This window comes from Pithys albifrons, chromosome 21 (assembly GCF_047495875.1).
Source record: "Pithys albifrons albifrons isolate INPA30051 chromosome 21, PitAlb_v1, whole genome shotgun sequence".
NCBI lineage: Eukaryota > Metazoa > Chordata > Aves > Passeriformes > Thamnophilidae > Pithys > Pithys albifrons.
In genome coordinates this window covers 4,981,775-5,001,152 of record NC_092478.1, presented here as the reverse complement: position 1 = coordinate 5,001,152, position 19,378 = coordinate 4,981,775, and the positions used below count along the sequence as shown (strand labels likewise).

General features: G+C 50.8%; 2 protein-coding genes across 4 annotated transcripts in view; one reads left to right on the top strand and one right to left on the bottom strand.

The window, feature by feature from the left end:
- MYBBP1A (MYB binding protein 1a) overlaps positions 1–8,530 on the top strand; it is a 52,912-nt gene extending 44,382 nt beyond the window's left edge. For both annotated transcript variants that reach the window (XM_071575176.1, XM_071575175.1), the window contains exons 25-27: positions 5,428–5,529; positions 6,622–6,746; positions 7,884–8,530. In XM_071575176.1, coding sequence (XP_071431277.1) covers positions 5,428–5,529; positions 6,622–6,746; positions 7,884–8,409 — 753 coding nt within the window. In that variant the 3' untranslated portion in view covers positions 8,410–8,530. The remainder of the gene's footprint in view (positions 1–5,427; positions 5,530–6,621; positions 6,747–7,883) is intronic.
- Positions 8,531–12,859: 4,329 nt separating this feature from the next.
- The window catches only part of LOC139681538 (sphingosine-1-phosphate transporter SPNS2-like), a 118,238-nt gene continuing 111,719 nt past the window's right edge, over positions 12,860–19,378 (bottom strand). For both annotated transcript variants that reach the window (XR_011699533.1, XM_071574983.1), the window contains 2 exons: positions 17,608–17,654; positions 12,860–15,860 (listed from right to left, as the gene is read on the bottom strand). Coding sequence is in view for 1 of the 2 variants with exons in the window: in XM_071574983.1 (XP_071431084.1) it covers positions 17,612–17,654 (43 nt within the window). In the remaining variant the exon portion in view is untranslated. The remainder of the gene's footprint in view (positions 15,861–17,607; positions 17,655–19,378) is intronic.

Here is a 19,378-nt window from a genome sequence, read left to right as displayed (position 1 = left end):
CACAGAGTTGGGAGTGGATGTGACTCTGTGGATAGATGGAAACTGGAGTGAAGAGGCAGACTCTTCCCTCATCTCTTCTTTGTCTCCCATGATTTAGCCCTAAGTTCTGAGTGTGCTTGTGTTGTATAGTGAATATTGTCATGAAAGGAAGTATTTGGGGCTGGCATGTCTGGGTTTTGGGAAGCTCAGAGCTGATTCCTGGCTCTGTTGTGGTCTGTGTGACTCAGTCATGTCACTTGGCCTCTCTGAGCCTCTGTGGGATAGAGGGAATGGTGCTGGCTCCCTCCTTCCTCTCAGGAGAAACATGAGCATAATGACAGCTGAGGTGAGGGTGCTCCCGTCAGATAATAACAGGAGCCACAAGCACTCAGAATCCTGAAATCCTCCACTTGGTTGGCAGTTTGTTATTAACCTCTCAGTAGCAGAGGAGGGCTGTGCCCCTCCCAGAGCTCTCCTGTGTGTTGATGTGGGAAATCTTGTGCTTTGGCTCAGGAAATGGAAATGCAATCGCAGGGCCCCAATGCACTTTCTGGGTGTGATTCCAGCACAGGGACCTGAGCCCCACTGGCAGCAAAATAACATGCTGTGCCATTCTGTGGGAGCCTCCTGGCAGCAAGGGGCTGGGACAAAGCTTGATCTCAGCATTCAGAGATCACCCCTCCTTGGTGCTTCCTCAGCAGGGCCGTGGCTGTTCCATGGGTGCACATTGTGCTGCTTCTGCTGCTGGAGAAGGGAGTTCCCCTGAGTGACCCCAGGCTGGGCCAGGGCTAAGGTCATGTGTCCTGTGGAAGGACTTGGCTCTGTGTCCATCCATGAATCTGCACAGTTATCCATCAGGATCAGGTCTGGAGTGGGGGAGGAGGGGGATGGATGGAGATAGCACAGTGTGGGGAAAGAATGCAGCTGGCCAGGCTTCTCCAGCTCAGGAGCAGTGATGGATCTGCTGGGCTGATCCCACAGAGGGCAGGGACTGTTTGTTGTGAACAGTGGAATAGGCTGAAGGATGTGCTGGGAATGCATAAATATTGAATGGTGATCAAACTTCCAGTTTGGAAATGTGCTTGTCTCTGGCAGCCTTGAGATGCTGTGCCTTCTAAGTCTGGGCTGAGTGTCTCCCCTGGTCCCTGTGAAAGGGACAGAAGTGCAGGCAGGCGTGGATGTGGAGACTTCTAGAAACATTGCCTGGCTCCTATAACAGCTCCCATGTTTCCCTGCAGGGAGCTGGGCAGTGGCTGGGATGCTGACTTTGGCTCTAGGTGCACATGCACCACTTCTTGCTCTGTTGCTGGCTTAAGAAGAGGCTTGGGCTTAGTCTAAAATCCTTCCTGGGAAACTGAGGCATGGATCTGTGTGCTTAACTCCCTGCCAGCACTGCTTGTTAAGATGCTGAGGGTGTGCTGTTCTTGTAGAAATCCAACAGGCAGAGAACTTTGGCTCCAGGAGTGCCCTCCTCCAGAAACAGCCAGAGGCTTTTGGAAGCAACATGTGTGACATAAGAAGACAAAACCATCTCTGCCAGATGAATCCACGTGGGTGAGGCAGGAGCTGTGTTGGCTTGAGATGAGATGGGAGTTTCAGCTGTGAAAACTGCCTCCATAGTTTTCCCTTTTGGAAAATGACCTGCCCAGATCTGCTGACAGCTCAGATACATGGCATGATTAACCATCACAGGTATTGCTGAGCTGGAACTGGAACTGAGACTCCCTGTGAAGTGGGACTGGCTGTTACTGAAGGAGCAGAGTAAGAAAAGCAGAAAATGGGAGAAAAGCAACATAAATCAGCAAGTGATGCAATTGTAGCTCTTTGGTATAAATCTCATGTTCTCTCTGCTTTTAGTATTGAGTGATTGTGTGTGACCCTTGGGTTGGGAATGCTTTCAGAGGGCAGGCAAAGGGAGAGCTGGATGCCTTTGGAACAGCATATGGCAGAGAATCACAGAACAGGTGGTTAGACAAGTTCTTCTGGGTTTTCCCTTAACCCTCCACCACTGACCTGTAGCAGAGCTGGAAGCAAACCCCTGCTTTGTGCCTCAGCCTTGCTATGTAAAACAGGTCCTTCCCAGCCCTGTGTCTCTGTGATCTGATCAGTTTGGGGCTCTCCCAAGGGTGCTGCTGAGGACTGAAACACTGCCTCTCTTTTTAAGGCAGATGTTGCAGTTTGCCATCTGTTCCATAATAGCTTCTGCTTTAATTTTATGATTGTATAGATTCCCCAAATGAAATCACCATAGGCCTGTGAAATGATTGACCTCTGCAGTTGGGGTGGCAGAGCTGATTTCATCTCCTGGGGAGCTGAGTGAGGGAGCAGACCCACAGCAGACAAGGGTCATACCTTATGTAGCAAGAAGTTATAACACTTGGGATTAAGTTTGGGAAAGCTGGTTTTGAGGTCTAGACCCAGTTCCCATCGAAGAGATTTGGGATTTCATTCCTTGGGAGCTGTTCCCCAAGGCTTGCCAGCAGTCCCAGCCCAAAGGCAGCTTTTATGTAACCAAAGTGAACGTGTTTGTGTTGGTGCCTCATGGTAACACAAATAACACAAACCCCATCAGAGCCAACTCCACTGTGTGCACTCCCTGCTGTGGGAGGAGGGCAGTGAAGCAATGCCTGACAGGAGATACCATCTCATGGAGTGCCAGTGGAGAAGTGCCCTGAGTGGTGAGATCAGGATAATGAGTGACTCTGGGCTGAGCAGGACTTGGGCTCAAGTCTTAAAGGAGCTCTGACTGTCTCAACCACATCACCTACAGTGGTGCTGGTTTTGTGCTCTTTGGAGTAAATTTGTTTTACACCCTTTGTAGCAGAAGGGAGAAAGGGAGAAGACACATGTTGATAAAAAGTAGGAGTTTTTCTAAATCCAGGTTCCCCAAAGCCAATCCTTTCTGCTTCTGGACTAGAGAAAATAACACACTGTAGGAATGAATTCTCTGCTGCTGCCTTGCTGCTCCTTTGGCTTCCCCACACACCCCACTCTCTTCCTTGTTCCTTCCTGCTCTTTGAGAGCTGTTTTAAAGTGATGCATTTCTGCAGGGAGCTGTTTGTTTGCAGAGCATCTGAATTGTGCTGGATTGCTTCTGGCTGTTTACACTGGTGGAGCTGTGCTTGTGTTTCCAGACTCATGCAAAACACACTGCTTTTAATACAGATCCTTAGTCACTACACCAGTGATATTCTCCAGTGATATTCTCCACCTCCAGCTGGGCCAGCCACCCTTTTCATCCCACAGCTCTGCATGAATTTGGCTGGGCACCCCAAACTAGATGCACATCCCAATCTCCTCAGCACCTGAAAACTGCTTCCAGACCACTGACAATCAGCCCCCCAGGTGTTGCTCAGAGCTACAGGACTTTTCTGTTGGCTTCAGTAGGATTTGTTTCAGACCCTTCAAAGCATCAGGGCCAGCAGGAACAGGCAGAGTGAAGCCAGCATGATTCAAATGCAGTTGTCTACATCACTCATCTACAGTGAAGAGAAAAATGCAATTTATTTTTAACACCTTTTTAATTCTAAAGTGTTTGTACATTAAAAAGATGAAATGACAGCTGAGTTCACTGTGGGTCCATCTCAGCACTGCCCTGATTCCTCTTGTCCTGATGAGCTGACAATCCATACTTGATTATCTCTCACTGTGCACAACTTAGCAAACTAAGGATCTCAGTAGCCTCTCTGAGAGCTAATTTAACCACAAGGAATTACTTGTACCTTGGCAATATTTTGTTTTTCAAAATGCACAGAATATAGTTATGCAAATCATATTCTTTTGGTTTGTTATTCTTATTAAGCCTAATAAACAGAGTGTACCTGATCCCTGGGTGTTACATCCTACCTGTGAAGATTTTTTTATTTTTCCAATCACACCCCCTATATTTGTTTCTTGTTTTACCTGAGAGACTTCAGAGCTGTTGAATTGGGTGACCTTGTAGGTTAATCACAGCTCTGGAACAGAGTTGCAGTGCATCTGTCCATATCAGGAGAGAGTAATTAGCAAGTTATTGATAGTCAGATGAAGTTGCAGCTTGAATTCCAGCCAGCAGGACGTGGTTGCTTTCTAATACAGGCCTTGAGTGGACCATCCTGGACAGCAAATAACTGTATCTTTATTATTTAGAAAAGATACTCCCAGGGTGTGGAGCCTGTACAGATACTAAATAATTCTACTTGAAAACTGCTGTTTCTGCAGACACATTATCTGGTCTCCCCACTTTTTTGGCTGAAACTGTTCCCTACACTTGCTGGGCATCATTATTTTTCTGTTGTGGGTGTCATTACTGAAATAACTTGCTTTGGGGAATAGATTTCTTATTTCTCCCAGTGTCTGCAAGGATTTTTTACTTTATTTGCCAACTTTATGCTGATACAGATGGAGAACAGTTTGCTCAGAGTCCTTAAAATGACTTTCAGTCTGACTGAAGCAAAAGTAATAGATGGTTTGGGAGAATGATGACCTTCCCCTGCTGGGTACAGGTTTGGGGCAGGGACTTCCCAGCCTGGAGAACTGAAGATGCTGAGCCTGGGGTGGAATGTCCAGATTCCCAGCACAGGAGGGCTTGGCCACAAGTGCAGCCTTCTCTAGAGGAACAGACTGTGATGGGCCATGTCCCTGCCTACAACACATTGTCCCTGCCAGTCCTGGTTCATGTTGTCATCCACGTGGGGTTTGCTGTGCTGTGTCCAGAAACTGAGTGGGGAGGAAACCAACCTTGTATCCAGGGGCTGCAGGCAGAGGGTCAGTGCCCCTGAGCCACTGGGCAGCCTCTGATCCAGCTGCCTTTTTATGGCTGTTTTCTGCCTTTTCCACTTCTAAATAACTGGCTTTTATTTGTTCTGTCTTTGGAGTGATTTTCCTCTAAAGCCAGACCTTCCAGTGTCTCTGAAACTCTGCAGCACATAAGGGGAACACAGGGGAGATTTTCCCCTCAGTTATTTCTGTGCATTTGAGCTTGACAAGGCCTGTTCCAGGCTGGCACCTGGGATTTCCTGGGCATAAGCTTTAATGGATTTTTGCAGCAGTGCTTTAGGTGTAAATCCCAGCTCCTGCAGCTCAGTGGCTTTGGTCCCTCAGGTCAGTCTGCTGGCAGCCTCTTGGCCTTTCCAGAGCAGGGGCAGAGATGGTTTTACCTCTTTGTCTCCAGGAAGCAGCAACATGTCTCCAGTTGTGCTTTAGCTTAGAAACCAGGGAGAGCAGCAAGGCTGTGGTTTTCCTTGCTCTTGTGTTGTCCAGTTGTTTCTTAATTAACCTGGGCATCAGCAGCTTCCACCATGTACCCTCCTGAGGCTTTCCAGAGTTTGTTGGGTTTTGTGATCTGGAGTTATTTTGGTGACAGGTGAATGCTGTCATTCATTACTCATTTTCTGCTTTCTCCTGAGAGGTTGATTTGTTTCCCTATTTAATGTGTGTTTCTTCTTAATCTTCCCATATAATTTGCAGTGTTTGAAAACACTTGGAAAACCCATCATGAAGGCTGAGAAAGAGAAAGTTGCTAAGAGCTTGGAGCTGCTGAGCTTTCTTCTTAAAACTGTGACACAGCAGGTGAGTGTGTGACCCACTGTGTGGCAAATGCTATTTTCTGAGTATCTTTTAAATGTCACACTTAGATTTTGCCTTGTGACTGCTACATCCCACCTCATTTCCTACCACAGGTACCCGTAGGGGGAATGCCTGGTTGGATCTGAGGACAGAAAAGCCCTCCTGTCTGAAGGAGTGATCTGTAGCTCTTAGGGCTGATCTCCAGGGGCTTGCTGAATGATCTGTACAGTGTTGAGCAAACATGTGGCATCTCCTTTCTTATCAGCAGAAATCAAACCTGGGGTACAGTGAGGGTGGCTTTTGTCCCAGGTGATTGCTGTGGCCTCTCCAGTGAACCCCAGAGAGAGTGATTCCCAAAAACTGAGACTCAGTAGCTTTATGAGTGAGAGTGAAGCTTTATTCTGGGCCTTTGTTTTCCTTAATGGAAAATGACTCTTTTGAACATGAGAAGATTTTCTATAGGTGACAAAATATGACTCTAATATCCTCTTACTTCCTGGAGCAAAATACCACAAGCAGCAGAATTGCTGCAGCCCAGTTTGCTACTGACAAGCCCTGAGCTCTGACCACAGCCTATTCTTTGTGCAGACCTATTAGGAAAGTGGGTGGAGAAGAGAGATAATTTCCAGCATTAATTGCCTTTGAGACATCCTTTTCTGCCAGGTTTTACTGAAATTATCCAGTGGGTTCCAGAAGAGGCTGCCAGAGATTTAGAAACCAGACTGAAAGTGCTGCTGCTTTGCTCTCGGTTGGGTGCATGGTCCTGTGTCTTCTTCCCAGTGCTCTCAGCCCTGGACTGGAAAGGAAGGAAGGCCAAAGGACTCTCTGGTCCCTTTTATGCCACTGCAGTTCTACCTTAGACTCGTGACACTTGTGCTACAGACTCAGTTTTCAATCACACCCTGGTGCCTGCTGGTACCTTCAGGTTTTGCTCCCAAATTGGTGTTGCCAGTTGGCTCAGAGCAGTGGCTTGGAGAAGCCAGGCAGGATTGGCTGTTCCTGCCATAGTCTGCACCTAAGGATCTGCTGTGCCCTGCTGCTGTGAGTGCCCCTCCTGAGCTCACTCTGCACCTTGCCTCTGCTTGCCTCTTGCAGAAGCTGAAGGTGAAGCTGAGGGAGGTGGAGAAGGTGCTGCTGTCTCTGCAGCAGCAGGAGGACATCGGGAACTCCTCGCGGCTCGACTCTCTCTACTGGAACGTCATGCGCTGGCTGAACCACACGTATGTGTGCTGGGCTGGGGCCTGCCTGCCTGGCCTGCCTGTGGGCAGAGAGGAGGGCAAGGAAGGGAGCTCAGCCTGCAGTCTGAGTGAAATGGAACCCTTGGGTTGGTGGGGTGGAGACGCTTCTTGTTTTGCTTGTTTGGAATAATACTGGTCTTGCTATTCCATGTCCTTACAAGCTTGGGATTGCTTCTCAAAGGGAAGAGGTTGTAACACATATGATATGTTTGATACTTGGTTGTGTCCTGCCAACAGAGTGAGACATATGGTGACCCAGGGACAGTCTCTGCTTGCAACAGGCCCATGTGGCAGCCTGGTTTAAGAGCCAAAGCTGCAGAGAAATTTCTAGGCTGGGATGAGTCACTGAGCTCCATCACATCACTGTGGGTTGACTCTGCAAATGTGAGGCTGGAGGGAATGAGTAGCTGCCCTGGGAAGTGACTGGATACCACAGTGTACATGCCAGGACCTTCAGTCCTCTCTGGGGATCCCCAGCCTGGTGCTCGGAGTGGGTGCCTTGCAGCTCTGGGAGCTGAGGAGCCTTCAGTGGTTCTGCTTCAGTGCTTCACACTGAAAATCAGGCCATGGAATTAGAGCCTTGGGTCCCTTTTAGGACCCCTCTCTGGGCCCTGAGCTGGTGCAGAGCAGCACAGACTGGGTGGTGGGGCAGTTGCTGCCAGAACAGCAGCAGCATTGATGCCATGCAGGCAGCCCTGATGGAACTGGAATGGGCTCCTGGAGGTTCTGCTGGAAGCCTTCTTGGGATTGTTTAGCACAGTGAAGGCCTTGCTGGGCTGTCACCTTGGACAGACAGACAGAAAGTGTCTCAGTAGCCTTGCATGGGGCCACAGGCAGGTGTGCTCGAGGGCAGGTAAGTACAGCATTACCATGGAAGGGGAATTCTTCCTCACATCTCCATGTGCTCTCTTCAGTCCTGGTGCAGCTCCTGCTGCCCATGTCACCAGTCCCTGTGCAGGCTCAGGAACACCTCCAGGGTAACACTCATCCTCACAGCTCGCCTGTGCTTCCTGCACCTTCTCTGTGCTTCTGCCCATTCCTGGACTGTCTGTCACATGGATCACACTGTTCCCTGGCTGTAAATTAAACTGCTCTTGATTTTTGGCATTCTCTCTGCAGGAAGCCCAAGAAAGACAAGACAGCCAGTAAGCCTGTGCAGAACACAGAGTCACTGAAGAAGAAGAAGAAAGGCTTCCTGCCAGAGACCAAGAAACGCAGGAATCGCAAGAAAGGCATCCAGGAGAATGGGATAGCACCAGCTGAAGATGGAGAACCAGCAGCCCCAGAGGAGCAGCCCCTGGGAACAGAGACCTCCAAGAAGAAAAAAGGCCTTGTGCCTGGTGGCAGCAAACACAAGAATCCAAACAAAGGGGTCAAAGAGAATGGAGTGGCAAAGGTGGGCGGTGGGGTCCTCCCCATGGTTAATGGGGGAGAGGCTGTGGCTGACAAGAAGAAGAAGAAGAGGAGGAAAAACAGAAACAGAAAAAGAAAAGGTGATGAAGCTGAGCAGGCTCCAGCTGCAAAGAAGACCAAGGGGAATGTTGTCCAGGAGACCCAGCAGAAGCAGGACAAAGCCAGCCAGCAGAAGCAGGACAAAGCCAAGAAGAAAAGAAAAGGGAAAAAAACTCCAGTGCTGCAGGAGTAAACTCCATGGACTCACCCAGGCCTGGCATGGCTAGCATGGCTCAGTAGACTGTTGTAATATCTTTTATAACTACAGTTTTTATGCCCTCCATGACTTTTAAATAAACCTTCCATGATGCTGAGCTCTAAAGCTGCAGATCTGGCTTGTGTGGAGGGTTCAGCCTAGAGTACAGGGAGCTTCAGACTCTCAGAGATGCCCACTCTCTTCTCTGGCATTGCCAAACAGCCTGTTCTTGGGAGCACAGGCTCCTGTCTCCAGGATTTCCGAAGGCAGTAGCAAGAGCTGGTTTGGATTCCCTGGGGAGGGAGTTGGGGTAGATGAGCTGGCACTGCTCTGTCAGGTTCAGATGGAGCTCCTAAAGGCTCATTCCTGTCCAGGCCCAGCAGGGCTCACAGCTTTTCCAGTCTGGGAGATGCAGCCTCTGAAATGCCTGGGGTCAAGGGGTTTGCTCATGCAAACTTGGGGGTCGCATATTCCCAGTTTGGCCACTCTGCTGTTATCAGTAACTACCATGATCTGGTTTTCTTGCCTTTTTGCTGCTGGGTGCAGGAGGGGTCATGGCCCCTGTGGTAGTGCAGGACATCAATAAATCACTGAAGCAATTGAAATGGTTGATTGATTGGCCACTCTGCCAGGCCAGCAGCCTGTGTGCAGCCATGCAGGGCACCTGCAACAGCAACAAACAGTCTGGCAGGGTGACTGCTTGAACTTGCATCTGCTTGTTTATCCCCAGGCTCCTGACTGCCAGAGTGCCATCACCCCTTTGGAGAGCGCCAGGACCAAGTTCCTCTATGTGTTGGGTGCCTGTGTTTGGTTGAGAGCTGAGTCTCAAAGTGTTTGAAATGCTCCTCATGTTGTAGTTGCTCCTGGAGGCTCACAGGTGGGTGTTGGTGCCTGGGCCTGACTCCTCTCCCAATATCTGAGGGAGCAGGGCTGGGTTAGTGTTTGGACTCGATGAGCTCAGAGGTCTTTTCCAACCTAAATGATTCTGTGTTCTCTGAAGGCCCCAGTGGTCTCCTCTCTGCTGCAGGAGAGGTTGGTGCTGGCTCCTGGCAGAGGGAAGGGCCCAGAGCAGGGCTGTGCCTGCTGTGCCTTCAGCCTTCCTCCTGCAGGTGGGTCTGTACCAGCAGGCAGAGATAAGGGCACTGGAAATGTCATGTTGCTTTTGGAGGGAGTGAGAGAATTGCTGCAAAGGGCTGTGTTTGCTCATGGCTATTTATCTGCCTTGGCAATGATTCTCTTCTCAAATGGCACAGAAGTCCCTGTGAGACAGCAGCTGGCAGAGACACAGACACATCCCATTGCAGGCCCTGGGCAGGGGCAGCTTCCCATTTCCTGTCCCAGCAGTGATCCCAGAAGTTCTTCTGCACATCCATGGAGTGCACTGGCCCCCCTGAGCAGCAGGTGAGGGTTGGAGTTTGTGCCCAGAGGCTGGCAGGGTTCAGCCAGGAAATGTCCTTCCTGTCCCCGCCTTTCCCTGTCTCCAGAGCTGGCTTCCTCCAGCACTTGGAGAGACAGGACTGAGCATCTCTGTGGGGTGGCCTTGGAGGATTCAGCTCCTGTTGAGAAATGGGCAGGCTCTGGACTGCAAGTCAAACAGTGGCACAGATGGGGGCAGGAGGTGAAGGGCAGCTCTCCTTGTGCCCATCCTTGCTCAGTGTTGGCCTCCAGCCTCAGTGGGGTTTGCAAACAGGATGGGTACCTGGGCTGCTGGTGTGTGACCAGGACAGTGCAGACCAGACCTTCAGGGAGCTGACTGGTCCCTGCTGAACCTTTTCTCCCAAACCACTTACTCATCTGGAGGTGGCTCTAGTGTCTTCATTGCAATGGCTGCTGTTGGAGCCTGCAGAAGAGCTGCAAGTCTTTGTTCCCAGGCAGAAGGTGTTGGCAATTATTGCCAATCCTGTCTCCAGGGGAAAGGCCCTCTGCTCCAAAGGGGGCTGGTGGCACTGGGGCTGCTGCCTTGCCTCTGCCATTTGCTGTTGGAAGCTGGTTCGTCGCCTCGTTAAAACCTCAATCCCAGCTAAGCCCCTCCAGCTGTCGCCTGAGTGCTGCCTTTTCATGTGTTATGCAAATGCTGTGCACGGGAGGCTGCCAGGTCAGGGCAGTCTGTGGGCAGTGATCTGCAGGGCGGGGAGCAGGGGATTCAGATCTGAACAGTCTCATGATCCCTTTCCTTCTCTGTGCCTGTCAGTGGGACATCCCGGGGCTTTGTGCCACGGCTGTGCAGAACCAGAGGAGGAGCAGCAGGCAGGGGTGAAGGGAGCTGGGTAGGAGGGCTCTCTCCAGGCAGCTCAGGGAGGGAACTTACCCTGCCTTGAGAGAGCACATCTGTGTGGCACCCAGAGCCACCACACTCCTGCCATGGCCACTGCTCTGGGCCAGTCCTTGCCCACATGAGTGGGCTGAGGCCACAGAGCCTGGCAGAGCCACTGGGATACCTGCCAGGGTCACTGCGGTGAAGAGTTCATGTGGATCAGCTTGTCTCTCGTTTTGGGAAGGGCAAAGCACAAGGTTAGAGCAGTGCCAGCTGTTGTTTGTGACTGAGGGATGGCAGCTGGGCAGTGCCAGATGTCAGTGGCTGAGCCATTGGTGACTGACCTCTGCCTTGCCATGGCCATGGGTGTGTTCAGTGCTTGTGGAATGGTCAGGGGCGAAAGGGACAGGAGAGCTGCAGGGCAAGGTGAGGGTCGTGCTCCACTAACAACTCTCTTGCCAATTAAATTACCTGCCTGTAGGCTGGCTTTGGTGCACAGCTTAGAGAAAGCAGTCACTAATCCACCAACTCAAATCCTGTTTCACTGGCACTTATTTGTGCCTTTTAACACTTGCAGAGGTTTCATTTTACTTGATTTCATGTCCTGTCACTTGACCTTTAGGAGACAGAGCATGCTTTGATTTTAATGAAGCCTTTTCTCTCCAGCTGTCCAGAGCTCTTTGGCACGGAGAAGAGCTCAAGGGTTCTTCTGGATGCAAGAAAACAGCCTCAGGCCCTGGGCACTGAGCTCCAGGGAGGGATACACTGACAGAGACAGGCCAAAGGGGACAAATCCAGGCATGTGGAGTTCTGTGAGGGTGGGCAGGGCCTGGCACAGGTTGCCCAGAGAAACTGTGGCTGCCCCATCCCTGGAAGTGTCCAAGGCCAGGTTGGATGGGACTTGGAGCAACCTGGGATAGTGGAAGGGGGGGGGAATGAGATGAGCTTTGAGGTCCCTCCCACTCAACCCATTCTGTGATTCTGTGATTTTATAACTAATATCCTGTGTGTCTGTTACAGAGATTTTGGCAGGGACACTGGGAGCTGGGGGCAGTGCTGGAGTTCTCAGGAGAGGCTGCCATGCAGTCAGCACCTCTATGGCAGCAACTCCAGGCCACTGCAGCACAGACACAGCAGCTTGTACAGACAAGCTGGGGCTTCAGGAGGTGCTGCACAGCTCAGGTGTCAGCAGGTGTTGGAGAGGGGCAGGGTGGTCACCCTGTGCCAGCCCTTGAGGCTGTTTGTGGGTGGTCTTGGTGAGAGCCCTGCAGAGACACGGTTTGTGACAGGGGGATGAACAGAAGAGTGTGTGGGTATGTCCATGGTCCCAGCCCAGTGAGAGCAGTTAAGTCACGTGAGCAGCAATTGATGGATGGAATCTAAAGCTGCTGAGCTTCAGAGCCCATCTGCTGGAACATCAGAATTTATAAAATTATGCTTAATCAAGTCATTTACACAGAATGATTAAGCTGAAAGCCCAGAGACATGCTGCCAAAAGGCCATCAGGGTGGTGGGTTCAGTGACAGATCCTTTGCTTTAGGGATGTCCTGGCCTGGATATTTGCCCTGTGCTCAAGGAAAAGGACACTGAAGGGGGTGCTGTGGGAGGGGTCTCTCCCAGCTGGTGAGGGGACCTCTGCCACCCCTGTCTGTGTCACTGCAGCACAGATGGGCTGCAGAGCTCCTGATCCAGCAGGACCAGCCCCTTCACTCCCTTTCTCAGCATCCTGTGGAGCTGGTGGGCATGGCTGCTGCAGAATCCCTGGAGAAGGGCAGCCTTGCTGCCTACCATGGTATCCCTGGGGAATGTGTCTCCTGGAGTGTTCCCTGCCCGTTTTCCTCAGCAATCCACCCACAGCCCCCACCACATCAGTCACATCAGCAAGGTCTTGTAGCTCTGCTGTGCCAGGAAGGGCCTGAAAGGGGTGGAGCCCACTCTGTGCCCACCACTGACCCTCCCTGCCTCTGATCCTTGTCTGGATCCAGGGAGGCTGTTACCCATCACCTCTCTGCTCCCTCTGCCCTTCCTTGCTCTGGTGTTACTTTCAGATGAGCTCCAGGCAGGCTGGTGTCCAGGTAAGCTCCTCACCACCCACACCACAGTGTTCTGGGGGGCTCTGTGGCTGCTGGAGCTCAGAGCAGCAACCACAGGAGTGCCCAACCAAGAGGTGACACAAGAAAAGGAGCCAGGAGGTACATTTTAAATACTTTTATTTCTTAATTTACATAAAGGTATATATTTGGCTTATTTATCTTTTTTTATACTCTGAGATTCACAATCAATTGCTTTTAAAAAATAAAATAGTCATTTGCTTCTGAAAGAAATCAGAAAACTATTTTATACTCCTCCCTTGTATAACAAGAAAATACACTAATACTCCCATACATCACATAGTAAAAGTGATTGTAAGTGCTGGTTTACCAAACAATAAAGCTAATGGGGAAGAAAACAAGCAGTTGGGACGGAGGGTGCTGAGAGAACTCTGCTTCCCAGAGCACAGCCAGTCCTTTGTGGGATTTAGTCTCACCCTGAGGGTGTCCCTTGGCCAGCCTGAAAGGGGACAGGCTCCTGGGGCCACCCTGGGAGCAATGGCAGGAGGAGCCAGGTGGGTTGGCAGTTTGCTGCCTTTTGGGTGATTTGTTGCCTCTCTGAGCAGTTCCCATTGCCTTAGTTTCCCTCTCTCTGTACAAGCCATTGTTTCTGTAGCAGTGCTGCTGCAGGGTCAGCTGGGAGGGGGGAGTTAATGCTTTAAAAAATCCCCTTTATGAAGTGGAGTAGAAGAAAACCCTCCTGATTCACTGAGGGCATCCTGGTGCCCTCTGGGCACCTGCACAGACCCTGGCGAGTGAACACAGTAAGGACCTGACATTGTAGGTCCTGCAGACCTGGAGGGACCCTGAGCCTCCCTCTCCTAGCCTGGAGCAGGTGGGAGCAGGGATTCTGGGATCCCTTGGTGCAGGTAGGACTCTTCTCACTCCCTTGATGCTCCCTTCCCTCTTGGCAAACAGAACCCACAGCATTTCCTGCATGTGCACAGAGGATAAACCTGTGAGTCTGACAGGGACTGGGGCCTGGCACAAACCAGGGCGTTACAAACCAGTTCCCTTGTCATGGTTAACTCCTGAGAGTTAAGTTTAAGGAGAATTCCTAATCTCTGAACCTCAGCAGGAATGTTTCATTTTGTCAACAGTAAATGCTACAACAGAGGGTGCCTATTGGAAAAGCAATTTCGGAAATGTGGTTAATCTTCTTTGGTCTCTGAGATGAAATGACTGGTTGTTGGGTTGCTTTTTGTTTCTTTTAAAACAGCTTAACAAGGAATTTCTTAACGGGAACCAGAAATTCATGTGCCTTTAAAGCCAAGAGTTTGGCTCCCACACTACAGAGGCTGTTTCCCCTAGGAATGTAGATAGTGGCACAAAGTGGGAAGTGAAGCACTGTTTGGGATTTGCTCTGCTTTGTTATTTCTAGCACCTGCTTGCTGTCCTCCAGAGGATGCTCAGCCACTCCAGGAACACTTCTGGCTCTAGTTCTTTAGCTGAATCTTAGAGCTATTGTTATTTTAGGTGACAGAGCCTTTGCAGGAGTCCTGTGGGGTCTGAGGAGGGCCAAAGTCTCCTGGGATGACAAGAGTCACCTGTGGAACCTGTCCTGCCTGGGCAGGGACACAGCCATCCCCCCTGCAGTGCTGGAAGTCCCTGCAGGGGAATGGGAGATAACCCCAGATTTACTGACAGGACCTTGCTGTGTCTGTGAGGACTGTGATGGCACAGCCAGGACAGCTTCCAGCCTTGACCTGCATCCAGTCTGGGTTTGGCACTTCCTGAGCTGATTTGGTCCTGTTTGGAGCCCAACTGCAGCCACTGGTGAGCCGTGAGCAGGAGTGGGGGCCCCTCACCTGGTGCTGAGGGGATGAACAGGGCAGAGGGAGCTCACTGAGGTGGGCAGGGCTGGGCTCTCCTGCCTCCCCATCCACCTGCAGCATCCCCTGACACAGCTGAGCTTGGCTTGTGCAGGACAAGTGCAGGAAACAAAACCCCAGTGAGGTGGCACCATGACATGTTTCTGCATTTGGGGCTGACCCAGTTCAGGCACTGACCTTGTCTGGAAGGGCTCAAATGCACCTTTGGGAAGGTACAGGTGACACCCCAGCGAGAGCACTCTAGGACTGGGTGTGCAGGAACCCAAACTGCTTCAAGGAAACAGAGTATCAGCCACTGCTTTGGAACACTGACAGGGAGAATTAGCATTGACAGTCCGTGTGATATGGCATCATGTAAACAAAGCACGAGGTCACTGGCACAGCAGTATTGCACTCCCAGGCCCAAGGTGCAGCAATTCAGCCAGGTGGATTTTGGTATTTTAAAAGCCTGTGAACTTCCTGGGCAAGGCTGAATTGAGCATGTGGAAAACTAGAGCCCGTAGGGATTTCTCTCCAACCTACTGGGCCTTTCTGTGACAACCACCAGCATTCCCAGTGCAGTGAGACTCTCTCCTCTGCCCACTGCCCAGCCTCAGGTGCCAGGGAGGTCACCCACTGGAACTCCTGTGGTGCCCTTGCAGGGCCTGACACCAGAGCACTGAGACAGGGAGAGCTGTGGACGTTACTCTTGTCTGCTGTGGTTGCACAGGCAGCTCCAGCTTTTAAATGTTTAAATAAAAACTGTTTATCTAAATATATATATATATATCATCTAATGTCTTCAGCAGAGATAAAGCATCTTACGACATATTTAAATAAAAAATAATAATCTGAGTTGAGCCTTCAGTGTCAAAGAAAAGGTGATGCACAGAGTGGGGCCCAGCTAGTGCAGTCTGTGGGGGTGGGAGTGCTGCCAGAGCAGCAGCATTCCACAGGACACCAGTCCTACAAACCAGGTGGACTTCATTGGCTACAACTAAAACCATTTACACAATCTACAGTCACTCACTTGGGCAGCACTTCCTGGGTCTGGGGCCACTTGTTGATGCTCAGAGGAACAAATGTCCAGAAGTTCCCGTGTTCCCAGCGGCCCTGGCCCATCTCCTGGTGCCTGACCCTGCAGGCTGGAGTGGGGAGATGGATTTGGTGCTGGAGAGCCCCTCTGGGTGATGTGGAGCTGAAGGATCCACTGGTATCCAGTACAGAAGGGCTTCAAGCTTGAGATGGGTGTGGTGGGAGCAGGAGACCTCGAGTCCTTCCCTTCACTGGCAGCTGCAAACGGGGAAGGGAAGGAAGTGGTTAATGGGCAGTCCCAAGGCTGGATGGGTAAGCTCAGCTTTGGGGCAGGGCCAGCTCAGACAGCCCTGGGCTCTGTGCAAGGGGCGCCCAGCAAAGGATATAGCCCAGTGTGGAGGCAGCACTTTGGGATGTGCTGGAGTGGGAAATGCCCTGTGCCCCTGGCACAGCCTGCTCCAGGAGGTGACCAGTGCCAGGTGTAGCTCCTGTCTAGCACGTTAGGGCATCCGCCATGGGCTGTTTGTCAGGTATGTGGGCACAGCTGTTCCTGATGGGGCTGAAGCAGCTCAGCAGATCACAGGGACGATTTTGCCAGACTGTTTTTAACCCCCTCAGTTTATTAAAGGACAGAGGGATTGCCTTGTGCCTTAACTTGTCACTCTGCAAACTGCTGTCCCCTGGAGGGCCCAGCCCAGCCCAGGCTGCTGCTGACAGGGCAGAGCAGGCACTGCTGGTGGCACACTGTGGCTTTAAGGAGCCACATCAGCACCTCTCTCACTGCTGAGGGGCCACTCCTGCACACCAGGGCCTATCCAGCAGCTTTCCAAGATAACAGGGCAGGGATAACCAGTTCTCACTGCAGGATTTCCTGGGAGAGGGTCTGTGCTCCATGTTCTGCAGCAAATTGCCCCTGACCTTAAAAATCAGTGACTGCTCCGTTACAGAACAATTCCCTGTGACAGTGGCCTGGTTTATCTCAACCTGGATAAAACTAAACCAAAAAAGAAGAAAGTGCAGTGAAAAACCTTGCTTTGTCCAGGACCCAAGTGGGCACTGCTTTATAAGGCAAGTCTCAGCAACACAGTCTTGTATTTCCTCCCAGATTTGTTGAGGTTTAAAAAACAAAACAAAACAAAATGAACTGTTATCTAAAAGCTACTGATGAATAATAATGTGTGAACAAACATCCAGCCCAGAGCCTGCAAACTCCAGACAGCCCTATCCCAGAATCCAGTCCCCTCTGTGGAAATAACACATCTGCTGTGCTAGAGATTGTATTAAATCTTTTCCCTCAAAAGGCCATTCTTAAGTGTCTTATTGAGTTCTGATTTTCTGATTAGTCTTTCAATGCATTTAATTTATGGGGAAGAAATCTCCTCTTCAAAAAACTTGCTTTAATTAATTTTGGCTCCAGTAAAATGCTGTGCTGGGAAAGTGTTTATCACTCATGGTGGCTCCTCAGCACTGTGGCTGTGGGGGAGTGATAAGGACAACATGGACACAAGGGGGAAGGGAGGGCAGTGGGAAGGGGACAGTCCCTCTGGCTCAGTGTTGTCACCCTGGAGCGAGGGTTGCAGTGGGGACAGTCCAGCAACAACATGAAAGAGCAGGTGCTGCCAGAAGAATCTGGAATATGCCCAGAAGGGTGGTTTGGCTGCAGCTGGTGCTGGAGCCAGAGCAGGGCAGCAGGAGCTTTGTGAGCACCAGGGATGTTCCAAGCTCTGGTTGGGACAGTCACACCTGAGCTGCCCGGGGGGACTGGGGCTACCTGGTCTCACCTGCTCCAGGAAGGGAGCACCAGGTTCTGGAAGCAACTCCGTATCACAAAGGACATTCAAGGTGACCCCTGGTATCCCCATTCTTGGTTTGCTCTGATGTGGGATGAGGGTGGCAAAGGTGCAGGGCAGGGCTGGCAAAGGTTCACTTCTCTCCAATGATAAGGAAAGGAGTGGCTTGACAGGGGCTTTGGAGTGCAGGGAAACCCACAGTGTGGGTCACTCACCGTCTCAGACCTTCACAGAGGCTGGTGGCATCACAAGTTGGTTCACCCTGGGGAAAGAACACAAAAATGTGGTGTGAGAGCTGCAATCAGCAGAGAAACAGGTGCACAGTAACACAGCAGCCTCCTGAGTCCTGGTGTGGGCTGCTTGGCAGTGTTTGGACCCTGTCACACTTACAGGGCACAGAATACACAAAAGTTATTTGGCCATGACTCGAGCACAGGGAACCCACAGAGTCCACCTGCACTGCTGATGGGTGAACCATAAATACACACAACTTTGCTCCTTGGATTACTTATAGCTCAGCCTCCTATGGGAGAAAATGTACCTCCCTTTTATTTTAACACATTTCTCTCAAGTTCTGCATTATCTCTGTTTCACAGATGGGAACAGAGGCCTGGAGGAGCTAATCCTGAAATGCATTTGGAAGATTTCATGGGAAATTACACCCCACATGACTGGAGAACCTGCTGGGGAGAGCAATGACTTTCAGGGATCAAACAGGAAGGTGGTGGGCAGAAGGGAGAACTGAAACAGTCCCCAGATTTTGGTTAGTGCAGTCCCCCCTCCCTGTGAAGCCCCTGGGAGCTGCAGACAGTGCAGACAGTCCCAGTGGGGCTCAGCCTGTGGGTCAGATGGGGAATTGTTTATTTTTTTAAAGCAGACTCACTAATAATAAATTTTACACTCTCTTAGGTGGCAAAATGTAGTACATGGACTTAAATTAACAAGGCTCAAGAGCATCTAAATCCCTGATTAAGTCCCACTTGCCTTTCTAATAACGATAATCCTGCACTGAATGGATCTGCTCACTGAGCACTGGCTCCCAAATTGTTCTGTTTTCTCTGCAGTGTTTTCTTAAGATTGTGAATGTTTTCATTCCTTGAAGAGAGCAGAGTGGAAACCAGTCTGTTGTTTCCTGAGGGGGAGGAAACTCACCCAAATTGCCATTCAAAAACAGAAGCTGTAGAACTTTTCTTGGTGTTTTTTTATGGGCTCCTCCAGCAGTTAAAAATGTGGCTGATTCCCTCTAACCCCATCACTTCCTCTCCTGTCAAACCTAAATATTTCTCCTAGATCCTATCAAACCATTTCCATGTAGTGTGACAGCATCTATAATTCTGAAGTATTTATAAGTCTGTCTGTTTAATATTAAACTACATGCTCTGGAGCTGTTAAATATTTATACTATGTAAAATGGATCTAATTTCACAGCACCTCGGCTGGGCACAGACCTGCAGGAGGCAAAGACAGGGAATTTAAGATAACAGATGAGTGGCCAGGATCTCTTACAGGTCAGCTGGGCTCTGTTTCAGGATCTGGGCAGGATTATTCTCTGAATGCTCTGCCCCTTTCAGCCCACAGCTCTTGGAGGTTCCAGGCTGTAGAGCAGCCAGGACAGGAGTTCTTGATGCCACAAACAGTGCAAGAATGTTCTGCTCCACCCTGGGCCAGCAAGAGGAACCCCCAGACCTCCCTTCTCACCTGCAGCTCCATCTGCCCCAGCAGCCTGGGGGGAAGCTGTGAGGGTGTCCCCCAGACTGGGCTCTGAGCTCAGGGCTGGCACCAACCCAGGCAGGGACAGGAGGGCAGGGAGGAGGACCCACCCCAGTGTGTGCAGCCCCACTATGCCCAGGGCTCCAGGAGAAGGGCTGTGCTTCCAGAGAGCCTTTGGGAATGCTGCCAGCCTGGTTAATGGCACAGCTAAACACCACCTGTATTTCAGTGTCCTGCAGCTCTCCCAGAGCCCTGTTTTGGTGTTGTCTAAACAAG